We start from the raw sequence: 26,671 nt of genomic DNA, 5'->3' as shown, positions 1-26,671 counted from the left end.
TTCAGTGGTGGAACTGGCGCCAGTAAGCAGCTGAACTGGTGAGTGAGCCACTGAACAACTCAGTGAACCAGTGTGAACAACTGAACAAAAGTGAACTGAACAAGTGAATCTATTCCCCATCTGGGCTAGGTTTTGCGTGATTGTTTTATAAGTAGTTATAGCTTTTATTAATGACATTTGAAATCAAGTGCCGGAAAGAGAACAAGTTTTTTGTATATTTTGTTTGGGGTTTGTGTTACTTTTGCTGAACCTTCAGTTACTCGCCTGACCTTAAATAATCGATGAACCAATGATCGATGTTCTACTTGACAAAATTGGGATTCTTTTTCAGTATAACGAATCCTTCCATTACGGGTGTGAGGGCCAGATACTCATCGGTGGCCAGCTCGGCACGTTCGCCGATGGCCAGCAATACGGGCGTTGTGTGCGTCTGGAAGCCGGTGATGGTCTTTGGCTTGCCAGCCTGTCCCACCACATCGATGGCAATGCCCACGCGCACGGGCACCGGCAGCTGGTTGAGCTCCTCGTCGAAGGTGATCAGCATGCGGGCCTGCATGGCTGGGACCAAAGTGTATAGCAGATAGTGGGAGCGATTGAGGATCAGGTTCTTCACATCCAGCAGAGACACCAGCGTGGCCATCAGTCCGGCCACGGCCATGGGATTCATCAGTTGACGATCGCTGTGGTAGGGACTCAGGGAAAGGGTGCCCTTGCCCAAATGCGTCAGACTCTGGGCAATGCGCACCATAAATAGATTGCTGGGATCCTTGGAGTGATACTGAGCCAGCTGGCGCAGCATGGAGGCCAAACGGGCATTGTTGGTGCCAGCTCCGACGAGACCCATGGCAAAAATTGCATTGTGTGCCACCTCGGCATCGCTGTCGTGCGAGAACTTGCTCAGCGTATCGAGAATGTTTAGCTTCGGGTTAGAGGCGGATATTAGGCCCAAAGCCAAAGGCACGGAACGTCTAATGGCCGGCTCGCAGTAGCGCAAAAGATTACCAAAGGAGCGGTAGGCCATCTCGGCGCCTATGTCCTCACCCATGGCAATCAGAGCAATGCCCAGGACGGCAATGGACTGTGTGGCCGACAGATCCTTTTCGCGCTCCTTCTCCTTTTCCTTCTCCTTCTCCTTGTCCTGCTAAAAAGAGGGAAAAGATGGTTGGAAAATGCTCAACAGATTAATGAAGGAGGAGCTACCTTATCCTTGGACTTATCCTTCTTGCTCTTCTCCTTCTCATCATCGGCGCTGACAGTCTCGTAGTGATCGGAGCAGATGTGCAGCAGCTGCTGGATCTTGAGGACATTGCCAGTGCCAGCATAGGCACAAATGTCCACCATGGTGGTGGCCATGCTGCGATAGGGCTCCTCCAGCACCTCCAGCGTCATCATCACCGCTTCGGTGGATTTCTGGCGACCCAAATAGAGCAGACCCAAGCCCAAGAACAGGAATCTCGTGTAGGTGTCCTTCAGGTCGGACTTGGTCAGCCCCATGATGGTCTGCAGCAGGATCTCGGTGATCTCGGCATTGCACGAACCCACACTGATGAGACCCAGCGACAGAGCCGTCAGCCCGAGTATCTCCACGCTGGCGGAGGTCTTGTTGCTGCCAAAGGAGAAGACTTTCTTGAGGGTGTCAATCACATTGGAACGATTGGAGCCAGCATAGGCAATGCCCAGGCCCAGGATGGCGCCCACACGCATGCAATTGTTTTGATTTTCGACATAATCGCAGAGCAGAGCATGGGCCGGATCAACCTCGTTGCGAATGCCGCAATTGACAATGCCGCAGGCCAGCAGGGCACCCGACTTGATGTTGTCATCCGTGGAGTACAGATACTTGTCGATCATGGTTAGGCCGCCATCGACATCCCAGAGCAGGATCAAACCCAGTGAGGCTGTGGCCGAGAGCATGCCGTGCTCCTTGTTCTTGTACAGCCACTTATTGCCATCCTCGGACAGCAGCTTGTCCACACCGAAGCCCGCGTTCACGAAGCCATTGACAAAGCTGGCTGCCAGATTCTGCTTGGCCGAGTCCACCTGAATGGAAGCGAAACGCGAGCGCGAGTTGTCCAGATGCGATTTGTAGATATCCTCCGGTGTCTTGGGCTCCATGATGTCCAGCTCACGGGCGAGGTTGAGAAAATGCTTGTTCAGATTCGCATTCGACATGATCTCCATGAGATCATCGTAGTCCGGCGCTGACTCTTCCAGATCCACGCAGATCTGCTGGCGGGCCAGCATGAAGGCCAGCTGTTTCTGCATGCCCGGCTCCTTGGGCTCCTTGAAGATCTCCTTGATCTTGTCCATGTCATTCAGCATCAATGCCAGCCGCATGGCCTGTGTGTGCTGCGTGAACTTTCGCGACAACTGCAGTGCCGTCTCCAGGATGATGGTGTTGTCCGGCTCGGGCACATACGGATAGCAGGACTGCAAGTACAAACAGACACGGGGATAGGCCGACTCATCCACATACTCGCTGAGCAGATGCAGATGATCGATTTCGATCAGCAAGTCACAGGCATCCGCCTCGGCATTGTGCTCCATATTGTAGGGAATTATCTGCTTGACCAGCTCAATCAGCTGCGTGCGGAACTCCCCAGTGGTGTCGTGATAGTGGGCGGATATCTCGCCGGACAGATGACGCACATACTCGTGGCCCCACTCGCCGATCTTTTGCTTGCGATCGCACAGAAACCTGTAGGCCAGGCAATCCTTACCACTGCCCATGGTCATCGACAGCACCGATATAATGTCGGCGCACAGCTGGCGCGTCTGCTCGTCGGGCATCTGTTTGTAGACGGTCTTCATGGTCTCGTAGTGGGGACGCATAAACTTCAGTGGCTTCGGCACCGAAGTCATCGATGTGGTGGAGGCGCGTATCAACTTGGCCATCATTTCCAGCGCTGGTTGGTACAATTTCTTGTCGCTCTCCTGCAGACGCAGCACGAGCATCTCCAGCTCCTCCTGCAGCTGTTGATCCTCATCGGACAGCTCGGGCTGCTCCTTGTCGTCCTTCTTTGCCTTGTCATCGCCAGTCTCTGCCTGCTTTGCCTTCAAATCTTTGGGATCGGCAACAGCCGGCTGCTTCTTCTCCTGCTTGGTCTCACCCGTCATGTTTCCACTACGAATATTGCTACGATTTTCGTTTGAAAACTTTATTTAATTTGAGATTTTACTTTAAATGCGGCGTTCACTTTTTTTCTTGTTTCTGAAACTCAGCAGAATTACACAGCGCTTTTTGATAGAGTTGCCACTTGCGACTATCGGGGGTATCGATTCATTGGCTTAACTATCGATATTGGTGGGTGGTGTTGGGTACAAATAAAATCGTGTGCTCCCACATGTGTTTTACAACACTGTAACACTGATTTCAAACACGTTTATTTTTGTTATTAATTAAATCAAATATTTCCCAACGAATCCAATCCAAGAACAATGTTGAGGGTCACACAAACGAAAAATACCCTGCTGGATGGTGCTACCATAGCAGAAGATCTTTACACAACGCCAAAGGACTGCGAAGAGTGCTTCGACAGTCTCGAGTTGCCGGGCAAGAACCCAACAAAACTTTGCCCACGATCAACATGTTAGTGCCCGACTTGAATATTAAATATAGTAGTTATCTAATGAGTTACCATCCATGCTTGTTTATGCAGTTGTGCGTGCTGGAGTTCTGACAACGGTGCGTGGCTCCGCTTACATGGAATATGGAAACACAAAAGTTCTGGCCATAGTGGCGCCTCCACACGAACTGATGCGCGCCAGCGCTCGCCGCATGAACATGGGCGTCATCAATTGCTTTGTGAACTTTGCGGCCTTTGCCACCGGGGAGCTGGAGTCGGTGCCGGAGCGCGAGAAGCATCTGGGCAGCATGTTGACCAAAGCCCTGGAACCAGTTGTCTGCCGCACGGAGTTCCTCAACTTCCAGCTGGACATTCGTGTGCTGATACTGGACGACGATGGCTGCCTGCTCAGCACCGCCATCAACTGTTGCGGCGTGGCGCTGGTCGAGTGCGGCATCTCCACCTATGACTTGATTACAGCCTCCTCGGCATGCATCTACCGCGACAATGTGTTCCTCAATCCCAGTGCCAAGGAGGAGGAGCTGCTGCGTAAGCATCGTGGGGGTCACGCGTTGGCAGGCAGCGACAACAGCAATCCCACGGCTGCTCTCCAAGAGCACGGGCTGATAACCACGGCCAGCATGGACACCTTTGAGCAGGTGGCCCAGTGCCAGCAGGCTGGCTATCTCAGTCCTGCCACCTACGTGAAACTGCTCGACTATACGCTGACCATTAACAAGTCGCTGCGACAGATAATACGCCGCGTGCTCACGGCACGCGTCAAAGAGCAGCACGAGCTCGATGTACGCGAGAAGGCAGAGAGCGCGCTGGAGGATCAGCGGCTGGCGGAGATAATTGAGCGACTCAAGCAGCAGGGCTTGGATGAATTCATACAGACCAACATCAAGGAGGATCCGTTTGTCAAGAGATAAATAAAGCGGGAACACTTATTATCCGAAATTCAAATGTTTACTTTTCCAAGCTAAAACTATACCAAAAATGCTTTGAAACGTGACTTTGTCCTACTGCTGATCCGTTGAGGCCTCCAGCACTGCACCGGAGTAGGCCAGATCCCAGTAGTGCTCCACTTGATGCTTCTGAAAGAACTCGCGTGCCATTTTCTCCATGGGGAAAATCTTGAATTTGATCTCGCCAAAGTGGCGACGCTGACTGGTGCCCTCCCAGACCAGCACACACGAGTTGGGCACATCCTGGCCATCGTTGCCCTTGGCCAGATCCTCGTCCCACTTGATGCGTGTCAGCATGAGGCGGCGGTACTTTTTCTGCTGCTTGGGACCGCCCTCGACCACCACGACACAGCAGTCGCGAAAGAGGGCCACTGTGCCCGTCATCTGCAGCTGTTTGGCATTCGTTTCCACCTTGAACTTCTTGCTCTGATTGTCCTGGAGGTCGCGTATGCGATAGACGCTCACATGGACGCCGCAGCTGGTGTCCTCCTTCAGCTTGCGCTGCTTCTTCTCGCTCTTCTGCTCGCTGGTCAGCTTCCGGGCATTGTTGGCATCCTCGTGCGCCTTCTGCCGCTTGGCCATCTGCTCGCGCACATGCTGCTCCATTTTGGTGGGATCCTGCACGGCATCCGAGCCCAGCACTCGCATCAGATTCGAAATGCGCAACTTGGGCTCGGGTGGAGCGACCAGCCCCAGGCGTATCTTCTCCTGTTCCTCCTTCCAGGCCTCGCGACGATTCTGGCGGCGCAGCTTCTTGCGCTCCTTCTTGGTGAGGAATACCGGCAAATAGACCGGCTTCAGTGGCTCATCTGCAAAAGCGAAACGTTTAACAGTTAGATTTAAGGGCAAAGGCAAAGGGGAGTGAGCAACGTACTTGGTGGCTTCATTTGTGTGGGATGCTCGATGAGGTTGCTGATGGCCGTCTGGCGTATGCTTATCTTACCGCTGCCCTCGTCCAGCGTTTGCATGTCCTGTGTGAGGATGACAGAGTCCCACCACTCCATGGCAGGCACAGCGTCGGGCATGTCCTGCTTGGGTGCAATCAGTGCCAGCTTTGTGGCCGACGAAATGCCCGTCTTCCTGGCTATCTGCGATATTTCATTCTGCAGTCGCTCCAACTGGCTCTTCATGCGCATCCGCTCTGCCAGCTGCTGGAACTTGCCGGGCTCGTGGAAGCGCAACGTTCGCTTGTTCCTCACCGTCGGCTTGAGCGCGATGCGGTCGTCAAAGTACTTGATGGCATCGTCCTGGGCGGAGCCAGTGGCCTCCCCGGCACGCTCGCTGGGCCCCGCCTGTCGCTGGAACACTTCCCGTTTCTTTGCCCGTATATTGGCCTTGAGGGTTGGCGTCACTGTGGGTATGTTAATGGCCCGTCCGCTCTTGTCCACGGTGCGTCCCTCATCGTCGAGAATGAGGGGCTTGGGGCGTTCCTGTTGCTGGGCAGCAGCTGCAGCGGCAGCCGCCACGGCTGTGGGCTGGATGAGGTTGGCCAGATTGCCAGTTAACTTGGCACGTATCTGGGCCTGCAGCTCCGCGATCTTTCTAGCCTTGTCCGCATCCTCGGGCGTTGGCTTCTTCGATAGCGCTTGGGTTGCAAGAGCAACGGGCATTCCAATTGAGGGTACAGAGGCCAGCAGGGGATCCTTGTCCCGCAGGTTGCTCAAGGCTCGTTTCCGCTCCTCGATTTCGCGCTGGGCATGCGCCATCATTAGCTTGATTTGCGTGGAGCTCAGCGAAGAGGCGGCGGCGGCTGTGATGGTCGGTAGCAGCTCATCGCCGTTTTTTTCCTTAACATCGAAGCGAGATTTCTTTGGTGCTTCGACGCCGTCGGGCCCTGGCACGGTTCCCGACGTAGCAGCGCGCTTTTTCGCCAATTTCTGTTCTTCGCTTTCGCCATCCTTGCGCGTTATAATGGACGACATAATTCGCAATTAAATTGGTCTGACTAAAAAGTAAAAGTTATTTACCAAGAACTTTGCACATTCCTCTTGCGTTTATTGGTATTTAAGTCCAAAAAGCTACGGAAAACACGCAATTCTCGCACACAACGTTTTGGGTGAAAAATTGTCGAGATAGCATAGCCCAGGGCTGCTTTTTGAAACATCGATTCTTACGATAGTTTTATTAGTTTCAAGTTAATTAGTAATGTTTAAAAAACCGGATAAAATAGAGTTGATTTTGCATTAAAAACTATTTGGTTTTTTATGATTTTCAGAACACGTGATTGTTTCAAAAAAGAAATCTATAAATCTGCTGTGAATGAGCGCCAACTATCGCCAACCATCGATGTAAATGTATCCAAGGCAGCCCTGGGTGTCTCTCAGTCTTTCTGTTCGCTCTCCGCTCCGCCATATTTGTTGAAGCCGCTTACAACTTGTCTATTTTTTTCTCGTCGTGTCTGTGTGTGCTCAAATATTTGTTGTGGAAATTAAGTGATTTTCGTGTGGATAAATAGTGTAAAAGTTGCAATAAGCAGCAACCATGGCATCGGAAGAAGAAAATGACGATAATTTTCAGGGTAAGTGCATTGTTTTAGTCTGCATTTGTTGAGTTGAAAATTTCTGGTTGCCCAGAATGCGAGAACCGTGGTCATGATCAAGAGCCGCGAAGCCGCGCAGCGTGCGTTGCGTACACCCCCATGCCCCTTTATTATTATTGTTTGTTATGGTCGAAAATACCAATAAGAAAAATGTGGTTCGGAGCGCTCGTTCGAACTTATTTATGGTTAATTGTTACAAATCTTGTGAAATATTTTATGTGTGGCGCGTTTTTCTTCGATTTTGCGTCTCCTTCATTCTACACAAATTTATTATTGCATTTTTATATTCTCTCGTTTCGCGAATGCACGACACCTATAGCCGTCCCGCTCGCACACCAAAACATCTGTTGTTCGCGGTTGTTTTGGTCTATCGCCGTGTAAAACGCTTATTATATGCATAAAAACAGGCGTGACTTTGTTCGAATATTAGTCATTTATTAATTAGGGGCTATATATTAAATAGGGACGATTTCGGCCATGAAATGACATTAAAATGTCGAGTTGAAAAACTCGCAGTATGACCGCACTCTAAAGCGGACGCAATACCAGTCGCAGTGTAACCGTGTTGCGATAACAATCGGACCGTATTGTAGAACGGCCGAAATCCAGAAATCGCGAAATTGAGAGCCACCACTTACATTCATTTCATTGTTGCTTGGACGTGGCAGCCATGACGTGATTTTCTGAATTTTTTGTTGAACCAGATTACACTATTAATTATAAAGAGAACTGTAGTTTAAGGGAAATACGTGCATTATTCGTAACAGCATCGTTTGCAAGCGGCTCAATTAAGTGTTAACCGAGAAATCCAGTGCGTAATATAATTAAGAAAGAAGTGAGTGCAAAAATCTGAAAATTATCAGAAATATTGTGTAAGAAAGGAAAAGAAGCGAGTAAAAAATATAATACACATGCTCAAATCGGAACGAAACAAAGATGCGTGAAAATGTTGTCGCATTTACATTGCTGAATATACATATGTGATTTTCCTTCCACTCCACACGGTGCTCCCCCCTTCCGGCTGTTCACTCTTGATTGATTTCTCCACTTTGTGTATGTGTATGTATGTGTGCGTGTTATGCACGCGCGCTCCAGCTAACGTCGCCGTCTGCCGTCGCCCCAACCCGACTGTTGAACAAACTAAAAAAAAGAATACCATCGAAAACGTATTTTTCGCGTTTCAATTACATTTTTAAATAACCATACAAATGAAATAGTAAAATCAACTTTCATAAAAGTGCCGCTACCGTATAAAATACCACAAAAAAAAACCACTTAACCAAAATATGCCAACACACAAATAAGAAGCAGCATTGAAAAAGAAAAGAAGAGAGAAATAGTACAGAGAGAGAGAGAGAGGCGAGAGCCTGGCAAGGAAATTGCTGGAATGTAGCTGTAGCAGAAAACCAATAAACAATATGTCGCCGCCGCCATGTAACAACAATATTATCAACCCCAATTTTGCATACAATTTATGTTAATTCGCTCGCAGCTGTTCCCGTTGTCTACTGCTACTGCCGCTGCTGCCTGCCCTCAGCCTGTCCCTGCCCCCAATTTGTGATTCTCATTCTCGACGCTGTTGCATTGTGGGCGTGCGTCTATGTACATATGTACGTACAAATTTACGTGTGTGGGTGTGAGTGTGGAAGTTATCCTAGAACAAGAACGTGGGTGGAAGCGGGAGAAGAGCAGAGGTGTGCGTCTAATTTTAACATTCAACTTTTGTTTGTCGCTCTTGCTGTTTGTGAGTCGCTCGTTCTAATTAGATTTTCTGCTGTAGTGGCGTTATCCTTGTACGGTTGTTTGTTTACCCGCCCGCTAAGTAACATCGATTTATGCACATACAAATGTATAGAAAATAGATGGATGATGATGTAGCCAGCCGCCTCCCCATTTGTGACGTTAGAGAGCTCTCTTTCCCTCCCCTTCCCCATTACCTCGCCTGGCTGGCTAGCTGGCCCACTTGCTCGCGTTGGTTGTCTCTTGACGTCTCGCCGTTTCGCGTCGGCTCTCATTTCGCAACTTCAGCATTCCAAAGAAATCCCATCCAAGACCAAGACTGACTTCTCTTTGATTTCACCAACAATCGAGCGCTTCGTTTGAACCAATTCTCACCCATTGCCGGTTTTTGATTCATTTTTAACCTATATTTAATAAAATATTCAGAAAGCATGTGTTAACCAGATGATGAAAGTGTTTATTTTTGCACCCGTACATGAATGACAAACAAACAAACCGCAATTTATTTTTCATAACTTATGGTTAGTCATTGTCTCCTATAAGTAAACAATCGAGTAATGCGACATTGCATAAATTGCACAAAAACAACAGCAAGTGAGATGGAAATACAGTTTGTGGGAGAGTGGAAAAGAGATCGGGCGAACTTGCTGTTTGTAGGTGTAAGTGCTAGTGTATGAATGTGTACTTCATTGTGTATGTGTGTGGTCGAGTGCCACTATTTTGTGCAGTAATGCAAGGGAACTATAGAGTGAGGAGGAGGTAGAGAGTTTCAATGACGTATTCGGAGATTGCTGCTTACGTACGCTGCGCCCTGGACTTGCGTAGATGGGCTCGCATCGCTAGGGACCGGGGACCTTCTGTTCAAACAGTTTGTCGTTTATGGGATTTTCTTGTAATAAAGATGAACACAAAAGGTGTTTTCTAGCCACCTATTCTCTTATTTTCCTGTTGCCGAGTGACAGGCAAATATAAATACCCACTTGCATATACATACATGCACACATATGTAGATATCCGACTCAAAAATTATAAGAAACAACAACAACGTGGCGCCAAGAGAAATAAAATTCAATACAAGAAGTGAAAGTATATAGTTTGTGTGTGTACGAGAGATGCTTCACAGATGGCATGTGTGTTTGTATGTGTGTCGTGTTGGTGTCTCGATCTTACCTTGCTTTTGCGAACGCGAGCACTAAACTACAACGTGCCGTCACACTCGCACGCATTGCATTTAATCATGCCAACAACAAGTGGTGCTTTTTTATATCCGCATGTGTGTGTCCAAATGTTTGAGTGTATGAGACTCTGTGTGCTGGCATTTCAAAAGTTTACTTGCTCTTAAAATCTACAAAACCATCTGAAGCTCAAATACGAAATGTAAATATTATTTTCGCTTGGGAACCATTCTCTCAAATATAACGCTCATTTTCTTATTGGGGGGAGGGGCGGCTTTTTTATACGTAAACATATTTACATATGTATGTGTGGTATTTGTTGCTGCTGTTCTTTTCATTTTGACATTTGACGCGTATTTTTCGCTCTTTAAAACTAGCTGGTGTTGGTGTGGCCGTACCACCACAACTATAAAATCACAATAAGACAGACTGTCGGGCATATTTTGCCGTTTTGTGCACACAAATGAAATCGGCAGCATTTGACATTGATTACTGTAATACCGTTTGCGTGTGTCTATCTGTGTCTGTTCCTGTTTCAATGTGTGCTTTTTAATATTTGTGCAACTGCCTGTTGTTTGTGCTGTCTTTTTTCTACCTATTTACAGTAATTGTGCTGTTGCTCGATCACGAGCAGCGGTAGACAGGGAAGGCCATGCCGAGTTTCAGTTTTGTTCGCTTGAGTGTTGTTTTCTGTACATGTGTATGTATTTTGTGTCAAATTATGCGTCGCACACGACACACATCCCACTGAAACCACCTTCGCATGCACATTGTGGCAAAGTTCAGACATCAATTGATATTTTTGAAGTTGCGATACATTTAGCTGTGTAGATCGTTTATGTATTTCGAAACATTCAAAGCACAACAGTTTTTTGAGATAGCTTTTTCCGATATTATTGATAAGCTTACAAATAACTGTTCTCTGTTGCTATGTCTCGCTCAGACTGCGATGCTCTCTTCTGGACACCCCTTCTGCATATCAATGCGACTCGGACAGAGAGGAGGTGGCGAAAGTGAAGGTCATTAATATTTGCATATGTAAATGTTTACGCATTTGAGCGTAGAGCGTACCAAGCGAAAATGCCAAAAAAAAAAAAAACTTAAATGGTCCTATGGCCAAATGCCATTCGTATCGGGTTCCTCCATTGCGGTTTCCGTATCTCGGACCTCTTTCGCTCTTGTCCCTCGCCCCGCTACACACAAGAACACTCAGTGGGGTGCTTTTTGTTTATAATTGGTTAACTTAATTGTAATTGCCCGGGTCTTCCGCCTTTGTCATAACAATTCCTCATTTTTTTTGTGTTGAATTGTTACCGTAAATAGGTTTATGGGTAACTATTTTATTTTCTATTTCTGGGTGTGTGCGTGCGCAGGGTGGAAAAGCTTTTATGGCCTGGCACCACACATAAATTTATTTGTGTCGAACTTGTTTTTGTGTGTCCCCGCTATCTCCTCGATATCGATGCTAGTTTTTGGCCCATGTAATCGAAATCGTTTGTTTTACCAGTGTTGTCTAAATAGCCAATTAGTTGCTAGTGCTGCAAGCTGTCACTCTGTCTTAGCCGTAGCGGCGCATTTCCAACTAGGTGCATAATTGTTGGCAACGAACGCCATTGCCACCACTTTACTGACTCTGTATGAGCGAGTGTGTGTGTATGTGTTTATGTGTGTGTACCCGTATGTATTTTGATTATTGTAATCCGTCGTTAGCTTTGGCATAGTTTCTCGTCTCGCGGGGCTGAGAAACCAGAAAATAAAACCGAAAAAAAAAACAACCAACATTAAAATTACCAACCCAAGAGACAGGGCAGAGGCATAACAAAAGCAAAAGTAGTTGACAACCAGCACACCCCGAGAGAGCCCTGGTCTGCTCTGGTCTGGTCTGGTATTCGTGGTTTGGTTTTGTGTCTCTGCCACCACCACCAAGCCTGACTGTTGCTGCCTCTTGTTACATATCGTTGTAGCTGTGTGGTTGTAGCTGCAACTCTGGTCTTGTTGTTTTGCGGTTGCTTTACTCGTACTCACGCTCTTGCCTATAATGTTTATATAATTTTTCGTATCTTTCATTTCTCACATGCACCGCTTTGAGGTTTTTATGGCTTTGGCTCGTTGTGGGTTGGGTTTGTGGATTTTTAGCTTCGGGCTTTGGCTTTTTGGTGCACTCTCTCAATCACCCCCCAACCAGCAGGCAGACACAGCGCTAACATATGTCTGTGTATCCTGATTTTTCGTACTTGTTTGTTGACTGAAAAGAGATTTGTGAAAAGTGTAGTAGATATGTACATACATATGTACCCCAGTTCCAGCACATTCACATTTGTGGATGCAAACAGACACCGGAACACACCGGAAACTACGGCGCATAGACAATCCGCAAGGCACCAGGCGGCGGCAAGGTGATGGCCATACACTGATGACGATCTGTCATAGCGTGCACAGAAATCTGCGGAAGTTCAATTAGCCATCACTACGAACGACGAGAACGAGTAACAAGTGGGTGGGTGCAGAGGGAAAACCATGGAAAATTTGTTTTAACCTTTTACTCAAATCCAAACCCAAAATCCCAAAACCCATCAAAGACCCATTTATATAGATTTTAAATGAAATATTAAAAAGTTGCTTGTACACTTCGGGGGGTTTGAGTGACCTTCAGTAATTTGTTGAAAAGATATAGCCTCCATATACTCGTACGCAGGTACATACATATATACAAAATGTATATTCATTTTTTATAATGAAAGACACGGCGACAGCTCAGCCCAGCCAGCTACAAATTCATAACAAGCCCCAGAGAGAGGGAAATACCAGTCGTCGGTCGTCGGTCGTTGGAAGTCACTCCAATCCCAATGATTGTTGTTGCTGTTTGGTTGGTTGGTTGGTTGGTTGGTTGGTTGGCTGTTGGTTTCTTTCAAGTCCGTTTTTAGTCCAGTTCCAAATTGCCAACAGTGTTGCTGTTTTGTGGCTTTTGTTTTTGGTATCGTATCGTATCGCTCGCTTCGTCTCTTCGCCTCTGATCCAATAAGAAGAAATCCAAACTGAATCTGGGAAGACAAGTTTTTCGACGCGAACGCTTCGGTGCTGTAGCACCACCGCCACAGCTCACTCTCAATTCGAATCGAATCTCTGTCTTGGAGTGGAGTGGCCTGGTCTGGCCTGGTCTTGTCTTTCGAAGCCTTCTAGTTGCCGCGCAACCTCTCCATCCGCCTCACCCGGTCCATGTTTTGTATCGGGTTTTCCATTGGCTCTCGGGGCTTTTTAGCTTTTTGGGTGTTGTTGATTAGCATGCATATGTGTGTGTGTGTGTGTGTGTGTGTAAGTTTGTGTTCAGCGACAGCCGCCACACAGCAGCAGAAGATATCGTACTTTGCGGCTTTGTGGCCAGCCTGTGTGTGTTTTGTCGTTACGAAACACATATAAAAAGTTTTTTTATTAGAAATTTATTTAAGTTTTGCTTTTGGGAAAAACAAAAAAAAAGCTTGATTTTATTTAAATTGTATAAAAAGCTAACCGATAAACACTCCAACCAGTCGGCAACACACAAACCAGATGTTTATGGGGGGCCATGGCAGATGTAGCATTTCGGCGGGGATTTTTCTTAGGTCTGGTATTCCGTCGCTTGGCTTAGCTCGATAATTGACCCATAATTAGTGGTATAAAGTTCCAAATGGGCTTGTTCCAATGCTGAAGTTGCTATTTACAGTAGCACCCCTGGAGATCATTCTTTAATCCCATTTTATTTATGAACACCGCTGCAGAAGCGCTTGGACGAACGTCATTTGCTTTGAGTTACCAATCTTTTGTCTATAATTCTACTATTAACCAACAAAAAGTTAAAAAACCAGTTGCTTCTACAGCAAAAAAAACAAGGAATTGGGAAACAACGTGTGCCGCCGTGCCGGTGGTTTTAATGTTCATATCCTCCTCTTCGTGCCATTTTCTGATTAAATTCAAATTGCTTTTTATTGACGATTTTTATTTTGGTTCGACCAAAAACCAGATTCTCTCTGACGGAGGAGCTGGGGCTCAGGTCAGGTTCATTAAAACAAAGCTACGTAGAAACACAACTCACACACACACACACACACATGCATTTGAATGCGGTTTCTTTGGTGAAACAGCTGCTAAAAGCTTTCTTTATCCAAGCACCACATACCCCCGCCCCATCGATTAGGAGTGGTAATTGTTTTTGTTTTAGTTGCGGCGTTCAAATCAACAGATAACAATGTCCGCGTAACCACACACGCAACATTATTAATCTAATCTAAAGTTGTGGTGTGTGTGTGCCCCAAGATCCAGAGATGTCTATGTTGAAATTCCAATTTTATGCCGATTCACGGTCAATGTTTTTCCGATTTCGGTTCCTTCTACTTTACTCTTTTCAGGGTATCAATTTCATAGACTCTTTGACATAGAGAGATAGAGCACAGGGAACGCTTTAATTACGCATTTCCGTTCAACATTTGGGTTTTGTTTTTGTTTTAAAGAATTACATTCTCTGAATTATGCAATGATCGGATGGCTTCAAGCTGGTTGTGGTTCAAATCGGTCATTGAACGAGCACGGTACATTTGTTGTGTCGATTTTTTAGATGTCTCTGGCTCGAGAGAGAGAGAGAGGGAGTTCTCCTGAGGCCACAAGTTCAGTGTACCTTCCTTTTATTTTATTGCCCCGCATTCTGGTTTATTTATTTAGCCAAAAGGCGTCAGAGTTCAGCGCTCCAAGAAGCTAAGGAGATATTCAACTTGTCTCAAAGGCTTTATTATTATTCTGGGAAAAAATAAATTGTTACCGATTAATCTTAGGCTCTGTTTTTCCAACGAACGAAAGGAAAGACTGATTTTTCATTAAAATGTATTTATTCATATTGATTGAAAAAACGTTTAATGGCTTTCAAAGGTGAAACTTTAAATTAAATAAATGCAGACATACATGCATCGACTCTATCGATACCATGCAATGTGATTTGTATTATTACACACCTACTCGGTACATACATTTGTACTCAATCTGTTGTAAGCATATTCTCTTCAAGTTTCTTCTGATGACATCTAACGGTTAATAACCTCTAACGGGGATAGAGAGAATCGAATTGCATGTGCGAGACTACGGGGCGTTTAACACCTTTTTTGTTTTATATAAAATACATATTTATTTTTCATCGTAAAACATTTCCTTACTCGATTTGTTGTGTGATTCACAAACACACACACACAGAGAGAGGAGAGTGTGAGAGATGGAGAGGGGAGAGCCAGCGAGAGAATCACTTAACACGCTCACGCAGAGAGGGCATTTGTGGGTGCTGCTGCTGATGTTGTTTTTGTTGTGGCTGTCATTTCTGGACTATAAATAGCTTAGCGCTGAAGATAAAATGTAAAATATTGCCATTTTATTATATAAAATAGAAGTGTGTGTGATTGTGTGTGAAAAGTTGGCTCTCTCTCTCTCTCTCTTGCCTTTCGTATGTGTGTGCGTTTTGAAAATGCACCAAAATGGGGAAAACACAACAGAAATATTTGTATATGTATGAATGTATGTATGTACAATGTCCAAGGCATTTGGGATTCCCATGTGGGCAATTACCAATAAGGCGTCCGTCCTCGTCACAGTCCCCCTCTGTGTACGTCCCCTTTCCATTCGGTTTGCCGTCATTATCTGCTCTGGCAATTGATTATTCACTTCACACATACTTACGTGCACACATGAGATTGTCGATGTATGCTTGTATGTATGTATGTATGTTTGGTGCTCAAACACACATTTGTACTTAGTACCGAAGCCGTTATTGCTCTCAGCTGTCACCGTTGTCGCTTGCATTTCAAGCACTGTTATTTTTTAATAGTAGGTGCAAAGTCTGTCAGGGCTGCCAGATCAAATTTTCAAATGATAACATCAAACATTTTACCAACATTGAAGCCAAAGCCCATGTTTTGGCCAATGCCGATCTTGCATTGGAACCACGTTCTCAGGCGCGTGACACGTGCAGTGATAACCCATCCCAGCCACATTGAAAGTGGTTTGATAGCGTTTTGCTCGCATTTTCGCATGCAGCCCTGGTGGGTCGCTCGTGCGACTGCTTTGTGTTGGTGTGTAGGTGGCAACCCTGTAACTTCAGCAATGATTAATCAGGCAGCCTCTCTCTTTCCTTGACAACAACAAACAAAACCAAGTGAAAATCGATTCTGAAACCATAAAAAAATAAGACATTTTGCTCGAAATAACTTACCCTATTCTTACTAAACCTTGTTTTTGTTTTGCATCACTTCCTCATTCATTTGACTTGACATTGTTATCGCTGGTTTGGATAGTTCTTCTGCTTCATGTTCGTGTTGCTGTTGTTGTTATTGTTACAGTGCTAAAGAATCGCAGCACACAGGGGCACAGTACAAAGAAAATTATTCCACACAGCTGACAGCTGCTTCATATATTTTTCAACCATGAGATACATAAATACATACATATGTTCGTATGTCGATACGCATAATATATATACATACATACAGATATATGTATAGTTTTATGTTTGTAGATTCACGTGCATGCATCTCCTCCTCCATCCCTCTCCAATTTTCTTTTGAGCATTCCTTTACTCTCTCACGTATTGTATTTTATTAAAGTTTCCATTTATGTATGGATGAATGTGTGTGCGAAGTATTGTATTATTGTATTGCGGTGGTTGATGCCTGCGTCGGCTCCCTCCTGTTTCCTGATGCGGGCCAGCTGTTGAAGAAGTCGTCCTGCTCTGCCGTACATGCGAGTATTTTTTTCCTGTATGTACTTGTGTGCATTTCCTTTGGTAGCCTCACAGTCCCGCCCGCTGCGTATCCTTGCCTGCTTCTCCCTCTGCTATTTGTCCTTCTCGCTCCCTTATCTTATCCTTGGCCTTCCGTCTCTCTTCCCTCTTGTTCGCTCTGTTTCTTTCTTTTTATCCTTCTTCATATGTACATACATCCCTCCTTCTCTCTTGCTGGGAGAGTGCATTGGCCTTTTGTCGTTCAGCGGCTCTCAATGCTATTTGAGCGGCATTTTCTGTTGTTCCTGTTGTTGTAGCCAAACGAAACTTGAAATTGTTTTTTTTGCTGCTTCGCTGCTCCCTCTCTTTGTTTCGTTTTCGCGTTTGTTGTATTTGGTTTTAGCTAGTTTGTTTAGAGTTGACTACAAATTGTTTACTACACAGCCACAGACGCGACATTGTACATATTTATGTATAAATGAGTTTATAAAGTTTTTACCTTGACTGAGTGGGGTTGTCGCTGCTTTCGATAGTTGTATTTGTGTGTGTGTGTGGGCTTGTTGAAAATTGGGTTGTTTATGTGTGCATATTGACGGGGAACGCCCCAGGGGAACGCTTTAAAGGAACAAATTCCTAATTTCCTTCTTATTCACCTGCCATGATCAGCTGCGGCCCCACTCTCTTCCTTTCTGTCTTTGGTATCTCTTCGTGTTGGCTATTCCAGTTACCTGCCACCGCTCCCTTACCATTCACGGGGAGTTCCACTTGAAGAGCAAGGTGTGTGTGTGCGTGCGCCCTTGACTGTTTTACCCACTGGCAAAAAAAAGTAACGAAATAAACGAAATAAAAATAAATTTTCATTGTTAAATACTAGGAAACATTCGTTGGTTCAAAAATGTGAATGTGTGTATGAGAATAGAACAGAGATAAGCCCCGGCCAGAAGAGAGTATAGACCCAAGAGAGGCGGCAGTCAAAACGGTAGACAAAAACAGGCGCACGACATCAGACAACACGACAAAGCACGAACAAAACGAAGCCACGCCAAAAATGTGAATGCACACACAGGCTCACACATGCAAAAGGGAGCAGCCGCTACGGTAAATCTACCTGAGAGCGGAAAATTTTTGTATGCAAAAATGTCAAAAGTGAACAAAACCAACCGCATGCTAAAAAAATATGACAGAGCGAGTGTATGCACTCTTAATTTTCTCAAAGAAAGAGCAACTTTAAGAGAGTCGGCAACAGGAGAGTGAGTGAGTTAGTAGCGAGAGCCTACGTAGCGGGCACTCAACGTAAACATAAAACAGCTGAGTTTTTCAAAACGAATGATCGTTAGATCCCCGCGTAACGCGAAATAAACAGTAAAGGAGAATTACTGAAGTGGGAGAAGTACTGAAACGGATGTGTGAAGTGGAAACAAAAGAAAATCACAAGTGTTAAATACAACAATTAATACAACAAATTTTCTCTTATCAGAGTGTACAGTGAAATTAAGAACGTTGCAATATTCCAAACAACAAAAAACAAATCAAAACGTAACAGCAGAAATCAAAGAGGACGACGACAAGGCACAGCAATCCAACAAATAACCAACCAATCGGCAACAATTAAGTACGAAACAATTCTACAAATATGCCTTAAATGTGAATTTAAACTAAAATTGGTCACAATTTTATAGACAAGCCACAGCCGCCGCAGTTGGAGCAGCATCAAACAATACGGTCATTTGAAAGCTTAAAGCACTCCGCCCATCGCACTTACCAACACTGCACTGTGAGCGAGAGAGCGAGCGAGCGAGCGAGCAACAGCTGATTGGGATAGTTGTTGTTGCTGCTGTTGGGGAAACGGCGCAGAGAGAGAGAGAGAGAGAGAGAGAGAGAGCGAAACTACTACGTGTGACGTGTGTGGGGGCATACAGGTGGCAGAACAGCTGTTCCAACAACAAAAAAGCAATACAACAAAGATTCATTATTCTAGAATATCCCATTGTAAGTACATAAGTGCATTGTCCTTGTTTACTTGTCGATATTAAGCTGAAATATTTTCTTTCATATTCTGTACCTGCACCTAGACCCCGACTGCAGTTTTTCCAAGCATAAAGTAAGCTATTTTGGTTATTTTTTTTTATGGTTTTGCTAAGACGTGTGCTGACGACACACACGCACGCATGCATTCAGACTACACAAAAGAGAAGTCATAAGAGAGTCGCCAACCAAAGAGAACAGAACTTACGTCTAACGGGGAACGTTGGTGGCTGAGACAGTGCCAAGTGCGCACATTAAATCGCAAACTTGTTTTCGTTTTTCGCTTTGCTCCACACGCTTCACCTACAACAAAAGTAACAACATCAAGAGCCAGAGCCCAGAGCTGTGGCCGAAAGACAGCAAGGCAAGTGATACAAGGCACGTACGTACGTTAATACATGGCCTAACGAGAGCGCACATAAGAGAGGGATAGCCAAAGATAGAGAGAGAGAGAGAGAGAGAGAGAGAGCAGCCACCTCGACATCAGTGATCTGCTCCGTCGCACTCGTTGTCGCCTGCTACATGGGCCACGGGGCGAAGTGAGCGGTGTAATAAACGAGTGCACAGCACAGAGCACAGAGAGCGGAGCAGAGCAGCGAAGAGGTGGAGAGCAGACGACGGCGACGGGCAACCACTTGAAAGCAACTCGTTTCGATTTCATTTAGCAGATACCTTTTGTACGTTGATTAAGATACCTTGGGACTCACATACAGCCCCTGATCCCATACAAAAGAAGGCAAATAAATTGCAATAAAACACAAGAAAACATTGTGAGCCGAGTGAAACGTGTAAATAAATCTGAATCGGAACTTTAGCTATAAAGAAATATATCAAAATTCCAGTGCCAAGTACACCACAGATACAAATACAAGAATTCCAAAACCGAAAATGTCTTGAGTAAAAGTTTAAAGCGAAATATATACATGTGTACACGCATACATCAATAGCAGAAAGAGAAAAAGTGGTTAAAAGGCATTTAAAATTAACAAAATATTTCAACTGAAACGTGAGTGTGTGCGTTGTGAGTGTGCAAAGTAAAAGATATACACATGCATGTAGGCCTCCACATACATTCATGCATACATATTTAAATATATATATACATGTACATACATATGTATCGATGTGCAACTAATATAGATGTGGACAAGAAAATATAATAAGCAGAGCCAGAGCCATTGCCATAGCCAGAGGCAGAAGTAAAATATATAAAAATCAACGTACAAGCACAGATGATTTTTAGCAAAAAGCGAAAAGAAAAAAGATCAAGCAGCAACAACAAAAACAACACAACGGAGAAGCCAATCAAAACAGCAGTTGTCTCGCTTCAACGCTCTCGCTGCGATCGACAGTGACGGCAGCAGCAGCAGAAGCAAAAGCAAGGCAAGGAGCCGAGCAAGAGCGAGAGAGAAAAAGCAGTCACGGACGTGTGTGAGCAGAGTAGCGCAGCATTGATTTGATTGCTGCTGCTGCTGCCGTTGTCTTTGATTTTGCTTATGGCCGCCGCTGACTGACCTGAGAGCACCTCTTACATACGTGTGCATGCACATGCATACATACATTAACAAATACATTGACAACTGTTGGCACCTGGCGCAGGAGCGACTGTCGCTGCCGCTACGGCAATTTCAACGAGCGATTTAACAACTACAACAAAAGTAACGGCAGCACCAAAAGCAGTACCAATAGCACACCCCCGTTCGCTCGCCCGCCTGCAGAAGCAAAAGCAGCAACAGAGCATACATGCGCCTACCTTAACCCAATTAAAACCCCATATTATTTAACAAAAGAAATTGTGTTATTTGCAAAGAGCACACACATCGAAAGACACACGACAGACTGCCAGAGATACAGAGAGAGAGAGAGAGCGAGAGAAGTAACGCAAAGTAAAGAGAGCGGGTACAATTGGGAGTGCAAATATCTACCAGAAGACTTTTTTTGAAAGTAGACAGGCACAATAAAAAAAAAAATTGTCTTCCATACGGAAGTGATATTTTCCACTGAAAAGGAAGCAAAATACGGCTATACATTTACGGACCGGTTGCGTGTATTGATCCTTGCCTGCATTTGAAATAAAAACGTTTATTTTTTAATAAAACTCAGCTTAACTCAGCCAAAAGAGACGGAGATACATATATCTGTGCACCTCTCTCTCTCAGTGTGTGTGCATGCGTGTTTGTGAGAGTGCAATATATTTATGTGATTGTGTGTGGGTCAGAGCACACGTCTTAGCAACAACGAAATTCTTTATACGATTACAACATACTAAACTAAAAACATTATTAAATTACACAGAAATAACAAGTGGAGAGCATCACAACAAAAACAACCAACAACAGGAGCAACAAACGCATCTTCCAGAGGCACCCTTCCAGACGTCCAAACGTTCCACTTTGTGCGCTTCCTTCCTCCTTCCTTCCCTCCTTTACACACCCGTTTGGTCTATCATTCGGGCTGTTTTCCATTATTTTGCAACACTGGCTGGCCAAGCATCCTGCCCACACTCTCATCTATCGCATATCGCCTCGCCATTCATCGTGCAACGGCACCATCCATAGAAGGAAAGGAAACATTGGAAATCACAGTTTGAACATCTGAACATCTGATCTGATCTGGTTCGATTCGATTTGCGGCTAATTGCGCGCACGTTATGACCAATTCGATTGCGTCAGCAAAATGCCTGCCCAATGCACTCTCGTCTGGCAATTATGGTATGTCGCAAAGCCACCGTTACACCGATGATAGCAAGGAGTACATCATCGTCAAGCTCACCGACTCCGCCTTCCGTGCAATCGAGGAATACCAGCGGGATGACAATGCCAAACGCCTGCAGCCCGGCCAGCGGGCCAAGATCCAGTTCATTGGCAACACCGGCGTCATACAGTTCCCATCCCGACCCTCGAAGACCGAGGGCCATACAAGCAGCAACAATGGCAACAACCTACCTTCTGGCGGCAGCAGCAACACTGGCGGCAGCCACATGGATAATGGAGGGCGTAAATTTGGTTTCACCATCAACAACATGGAAGGTACCCTCGAGTGCGTACAGCAGCAGCAACAGAGCCTCGGCGTACTCGGTGCGGTCACGCTCCGGATGCGGATACATGCCAACGACGATGTCTACGATACGACACGCACAAAAATGGCCATTGCCGAGGAGACGGAGAAGAGCAAGTGCATACGGGAGATCAAGCCAAATCAGTCGGATATTGGGCGGAAGGTGAAGAAGGCCCCATCATCGTCCTCATCCTCCCTGACGACGACGACGCCGACGACGCCGACGACGACAGCATTTCATCATCACAGCAACAGCAGCAACAACAACAACAACAGTGGGAACAACAGCAACAGCAACAGCAGCAGCAGCAATAGTTTTAATAGCAACAGCAACAACAACAGTAGTCGTAAGTTAGGTACATCGCCATTTAATGGTCTAGGAGTAGGAGGAGCACTAGGAGTAGCAGGATCAGGAATAGGATCATCATCGTATGCCACGTCGTATGCGTCCGCCACAGCATCACAGCGATCGCCAAATCCAAGTACGCTGGGTGGCAGCGGCACAGTCAATGGCGGTGGAGCGTCGTCGAATCGTTACCACAGCAACAACAACAGCAACAACTCGGCCTCCTCGCTGGCCTCTACATTTGCCAATGGAATATCGCAGGGCTACAACATGAGCGGCAGCTCACCGAGGGACAGCCAGCCAATCAACAATAGCAACAGCAACCATATAACAACCACAACCTCCGCCATATCCTCTTCCTCGACAAATGGGCGCAGCAAAATGGTTAGTGGTGGTGGCGGCAACTCGAGGAGCGGCAACAAGTCATCCGGTGGCAACAAAATGTCTGAGGTGTCGCGGCGCACCATTCGGGAGCGACTGATCCACTTGCTGGCCCTCAAGGCCTTCAAGAAGCCGGAGCTGTTCGCTCGCCTGAACAACGAGGGAATACGCGAACGGGAGCGAAATCTGATCACCAGCATACTCAAGGACATCAGCACGATGGCGCAGAACACGTACAATCTGCGGCGTCAGATGTGGAACGATGTGGACGAGAACTGGCCGTACTTTAGCGAGCAGGAGGTGCAGCAACTGAAGCGTCGCAAGCCACAGAATCTGACGCCACCGATGAGCTCCGATGCGGGCAGTTCCACGTCCGGACAGAGCCCTACATCGACGCATACGGGGAGCCCACCGCCGCATGGCAATGGCGGTGGAGTGGGTGGCGGTGGTGGTGGATCTGGGGGCGTTGGTGGCGGCAGCCTGAAGCGTACAAGCCTGGAGTACGACGAGACGATGTTCAGCACGGTGCAGCCGAAGAAGCAGCGCATCAGTCACTACAAGAAAGACACTCCGCCCTCTGCCACATCGTACTCGTCCTCCTCCTCAGTGTCCGTGTCTGCCTCGTCCTCCTCCTCCTTCTCGAACCGAAACCGATACACGCCTCCGCAGCGCCAAGGAGGTCCGCTGGATGATCACATTAGCAGTGATCTCAGCTACAATGTCCTCGACAACATGGAGGAGTTTATGAGCACAACGGCGGCGGCTGCTGCAGTGGCAGCAACAGCAGCGACGCAACAGCAGCAGCAGCAGCACTCAAGGAGCAATAGCAGTAGTAGACGTGGAAGCTCCTCCCAAAACGTTGGCAACGGCAGCAAGGATAAGCGCAACTCAACCGGCAGCAATTCGAGCAGTTCCAGCGGCTACGAGACACAGCTGGAGCGCAATCGATCGACGGCGACGACGACGGGAGGAGCGACGACGAGCATGCCAGCGAATCGCAGCAGTAAATCCTCAACAACACCGCCCAAGCTGGCGACCAGCTTTGTGCCAGCAGCCACTGGAGGAGGAAAAGGATCAGGGTCTGGAGGCAAGCAGCGTTCTTCGACGGCGCCCAATCTGCCACTGCAACAGCAGAAGCATCAGCAGCAGCAGAGCGACTACAACTCATACAACAACAACACACATGCGGCCTCCAACAGCAAGAAGCGTACGAGTAGTGGTGCAGGTGCAAGTGCAGGTGCAGGTGCAGGTGCATCATCATCCAGCGACAGAGGGCAGCGTCAGAGAAGCTCAAACTCAAGCTCAAGCTCTGGCTCTTATCAACAGGTTCCAACTCCCTCCTCCGCCAACGCATCCCGTTCCGCATCGGCGTCGTCCGTCCAACAGCAGCAGCAGCAGCAACTGCATCAGCAACAGCAGCTTGAGCAGCAGCAGCAGCAGCAGCATAGCCATCAGCAGCAGCAGCATCCATCGCCGACACAGCAGTTGGCAGCGGCCACCCATGCGTATGCGAATGCGGATGTCGATTCGTCCTCGTGCCCACGCTACGACTTCAGCCAATACGTTCCCATACGTTCACTGGAAGTGCGTAGACGCTACAAGACTGAATTTGAGAGCGACTACGATGAGTATCGGAAGCTGCTGACCCGTGTGGAGGGTGTCCGCAATCGCTTCCAGACCCTCTCTGAGCGCATGGACAGCGCCCGGCGTAGCGACAACGGCTACGGAGACTACGATCAGATCAAGCGGCAGATTGTCAGCGAGTACGAGCGGATCAATAACGATCGCACCATACGTGAGGATAAGCAGCGGTTCGACTACTTGCAAGCCAAGCTGGCCCACATTAAGCAGCTGGTTACGGACTATGACCAGACATTGATCACATTGCAGGCGACTCCTGCCCCAACGCCTGCGCCAGCGCCAGCGCCAACGCCAACGCCTGCACCGGTTCCTGCTACTGCTCCTGTGGAAGCAGCACAAATGGCGGCACGACACGCGGAACAGCAGCGGAGACAGCAGCAGCATCATGCGGTTGAGACGATAGAACAGCATTATCCTCAGCATCAGCATCAGCAGCAACAGCAACAGTCGCAGGAGCATCAAAGCGATTCGGATAGCAGTTCCGATAGTTCGGATGATGATGATGAGGATTGCGAAGATTCTAACTCCAATACCGATGACGATCAGAACCGCGACCGCTACTGATACACACACACAACTGCAACAACATCTTTGATGATCCGCTTAGCCCTTCCTAACCCTTAACCCTAACCTCCCCCATGTAAAAAGGCAAAACAAACAAACAAAACAAAAACAAAAACAAAAATGAAGTAGAAAAGGAAACTATTATATACATAAATAAACAACAAATACTATTATAGTGAAAATGCAAAAAAAAATACAACAAAACACAAAGCGATAAACCGAGGAAAAAACACCAAGCAACAACAAAAATGTTCTTAAAGAAAATTGTACTGCAAAAACAAACAAACACACAAAAAAAGCAAATGTTGAAATTACGGAATATGTTAACACGAAAATATAAAAAATTTAAAAACCAACAAAAAAACAAAGAACCTTTCGCTTAATGATACTTTTTATCGAAACGAGAGATGCATATATAACTTGTACACATATATGAAACTATTATACATATATTATACATATAAAAAATATAGCAGATGCAGGATTCAGATTCAGAATGCAGGAGGAGGAGGAGCAGGAGACAAAATCAATATTTTTAAACGCGTTTGAGCAACAATTTATACGAGTTGTAGACTTTACATTTTTTTTGTTGTTGAACATACCAGACCAGAGACATGAGAGCAGCTTGAGAATTAAGAAGATCCGTAGCTAAAATGAGAATAAATAGAGAGAAAACTTCTCCTTTTAATTGCGTTTATTGTGTGTAATAATAATTATTATATTATTCTAATTATATCAACTTTTAAATATAGTCTATGTTTTTCGTTTAATCTAATACTTTTTTTTTTATTTTTTGTATCTTGATTTCTGTTTTATTTTTTTGTTTTCTGTTTTTTTTTTCTTTAACATTTTGTTCAAAGCGGCAGACAACTCACGGACATACACACAAACACACACACACACACACACACTCATCCACAAAATTATTGCATTTTTTTCGGGCATAGCTTTTTGTTCTGTAGATTTGTGTTAAGAGCGAGAGAGAAAGAGAACACACAAAGTGTCCGTAATTTACAGTTGCGAGCACAGCTAGCCATTACATGTGGGAATGGGAAGGGAACGGAACACTTCGACTCGAATCATTGAATTCCGTGAATGGCTGGCAAATGGACAGACAGAAGAGAGCACCCAAAGAGGCAACATACAATATAATACATAATTATATTTTCCTTTCGGTGTTGCGTCGGGCGACGGGCGAGGTGGGATGCGCGGGTGGTTGCATGCGGGCGTGCCTCTAACAATAGACTGAACTTTTCTAACGACTTGCTAATTTCTAGCGGCTTTTGTAGTAAAAATTATTCGTCAATTTTTAATTGATAACTAGTTAATTTGTTATATATTTTGTTTAATTTTTTGTTTTAGACACAATAGACACAACACCGGCACCACAAAAATAATACTATCTATCCGTACTCATTTTTTGTTATTGGAAAACAATTATAACAGGAACAAACAATATGAATATTCATTTTTGAGGGGTTGCGAAAATTCACATTGCTCAAAAAACTACAACTGAGGGAGACCTAATAGGGGGTTGGACATACACATGCATACTTAATGGTTGTATCAGAGCTACTATTTGCGGACCTCTTTTAGTTCATAGACAGACAGACCAGACACCCAGACGAAGCTTTCTAAAGTCAAAGTTTAAGTGAAATTGAAATTGTAATTGTCGCTTTAAAATTATCAAAATAATTTGCTGAAAAACTCTAGTAGTGTCAAAAAATGATAGGGAATGGAGAGGAATGATGTTAGGGAAAACGAAAGCAAAAACAAAGCATAGGATCTAACACGAAATTGTAAGTAAAAAAAAAAAACAAAGAAACCGAAGAAATTTTAGCTATTTCGTTGCAATATTTTTTATATACGATATTTAAGTAGACCTGTGGGAGGGTAGGGATGAACGATGATAAGTGACGACGAATGATGACAAAAAACT

The 26,671-nt window shown here is 45.8% G+C and overlaps 5 protein-coding genes across 12 annotated transcripts in view; 3 read left to right on the top strand and 2 right to left on the bottom strand.

Moving 5' to 3' along the window:
- Positions 1-140: 140 nt before the first annotated feature.
- LOC117580409 (26S proteasome non-ATPase regulatory subunit 2) lies at positions 141-3,238 on the bottom strand. Its single transcript, XM_034266956.1, has 2 exons — positions 1,201-3,238; positions 141-1,141 (listed from the first exon to the last, which is right to left on the bottom strand). Exons 1-2 carry the CDS (start codon positions 3,115-3,117, stop codon positions 302-304), a joined length of 2,757 nt encoding a protein of 918 aa, XP_034122847.1. The 5' UTR covers positions 3,118-3,238; the 3' UTR covers positions 141-301.
- Positions 3,239-3,358: 120 nt separating this feature from the next.
- Positions 3,359-4,526, top strand: LOC117580468 (exosome complex component MTR3). Its single transcript, XM_034267045.1, has 2 exons — positions 3,359-3,589; positions 3,660-4,526. Exons 1-2 carry the CDS (start codon positions 3,439-3,441, stop codon positions 4,496-4,498), a joined length of 990 nt encoding a protein of 329 aa, XP_034122936.1. The 5' UTR covers positions 3,359-3,438; the 3' UTR covers positions 4,499-4,526.
- On the bottom strand, positions 4,514-6,621 carry LOC117580456 (U4/U6 small nuclear ribonucleoprotein Prp3). 2 transcript variants are annotated; one of them, XM_034267027.1, is made up of 3 exons: positions 6,502-6,621; positions 5,409-6,432; positions 4,514-5,343 (listed from the first exon to the last, which is right to left on the bottom strand). In XM_034267027.1, the coding sequence occupies exons 2-3, from the start codon at positions 6,241-6,243 to the stop codon at positions 4,589-4,591; spliced, it is 1,590 nt and encodes a 529-aa protein (XP_034122918.1). In that variant the 5' UTR covers positions 6,244-6,432; positions 6,502-6,621; the 3' UTR covers positions 4,514-4,588. The 2 variants fall into 2 exon arrangements, with proteins under 2 accessions (XP_034122918.1, XP_034122917.1); XM_034267026.1 differs by having other exon boundaries at positions 5,409-6,615.
- A 251-nt stretch (positions 6,622-6,872) lies between these two features.
- Positions 6,873-26,671, top strand: part of LOC117580446 (chromodomain-helicase-DNA-binding protein Mi-2 homolog) — a 28,648-nt gene continuing 8,849 nt past the window's right edge. For all 5 annotated transcript variants that reach the window (XM_034267007.1, XM_034267006.1, XM_034267005.1 and 2 more), the window contains exon 1: positions 6,873-7,052. In XM_034267007.1, coding sequence (XP_034122898.1) covers positions 7,016-7,052 — 37 coding nt within the window. In that variant the 5' untranslated portion in view covers positions 6,873-7,015. The remainder of the gene's footprint in view (positions 7,053-26,671) is intronic.
- LOC117580451 (RNA polymerase II elongation factor Ell) lies at positions 7,720-24,835 on the top strand. Of its 3 annotated transcripts, none has more exons than XM_034267016.1 (5): positions 7,720-7,884; positions 18,196-18,330; positions 18,398-18,707; positions 18,791-18,819; positions 21,039-24,835. In XM_034267016.1, exon 5 carries the CDS (start codon positions 21,394-21,396, stop codon positions 24,730-24,732), a length of 3,339 nt encoding a protein of 1,112 aa, XP_034122907.1. In that variant the 5' UTR covers positions 7,720-7,884; positions 18,196-18,330; positions 18,398-18,707; positions 18,791-18,819; positions 21,039-21,393; the 3' UTR covers positions 24,733-24,835. The 3 variants fall into 3 exon arrangements, with proteins under 3 accessions (XP_034122907.1, XP_034122905.1, XP_034122906.1); XM_034267014.1 differs by having other exon boundaries at positions 7,720-7,908; XM_034267015.1 differs by lacking the exon at positions 7,720-7,884 and adding an exon at positions 7,931-7,945.

Source organism: Drosophila guanche, unplaced genomic scaffold (assembly GCF_900245975.1).
Source record: "Drosophila guanche unplaced genomic scaffold, DGUA_6, whole genome shotgun sequence".
In the NCBI taxonomy this organism is placed as follows: domain Eukaryota; kingdom Metazoa; phylum Arthropoda; class Insecta; order Diptera; family Drosophilidae; genus Drosophila; species Drosophila guanche.
The sequence above is the reverse complement of the archived record's forward strand: the minus strand, read 5'-3'. Positions and strand labels throughout refer to the sequence as shown.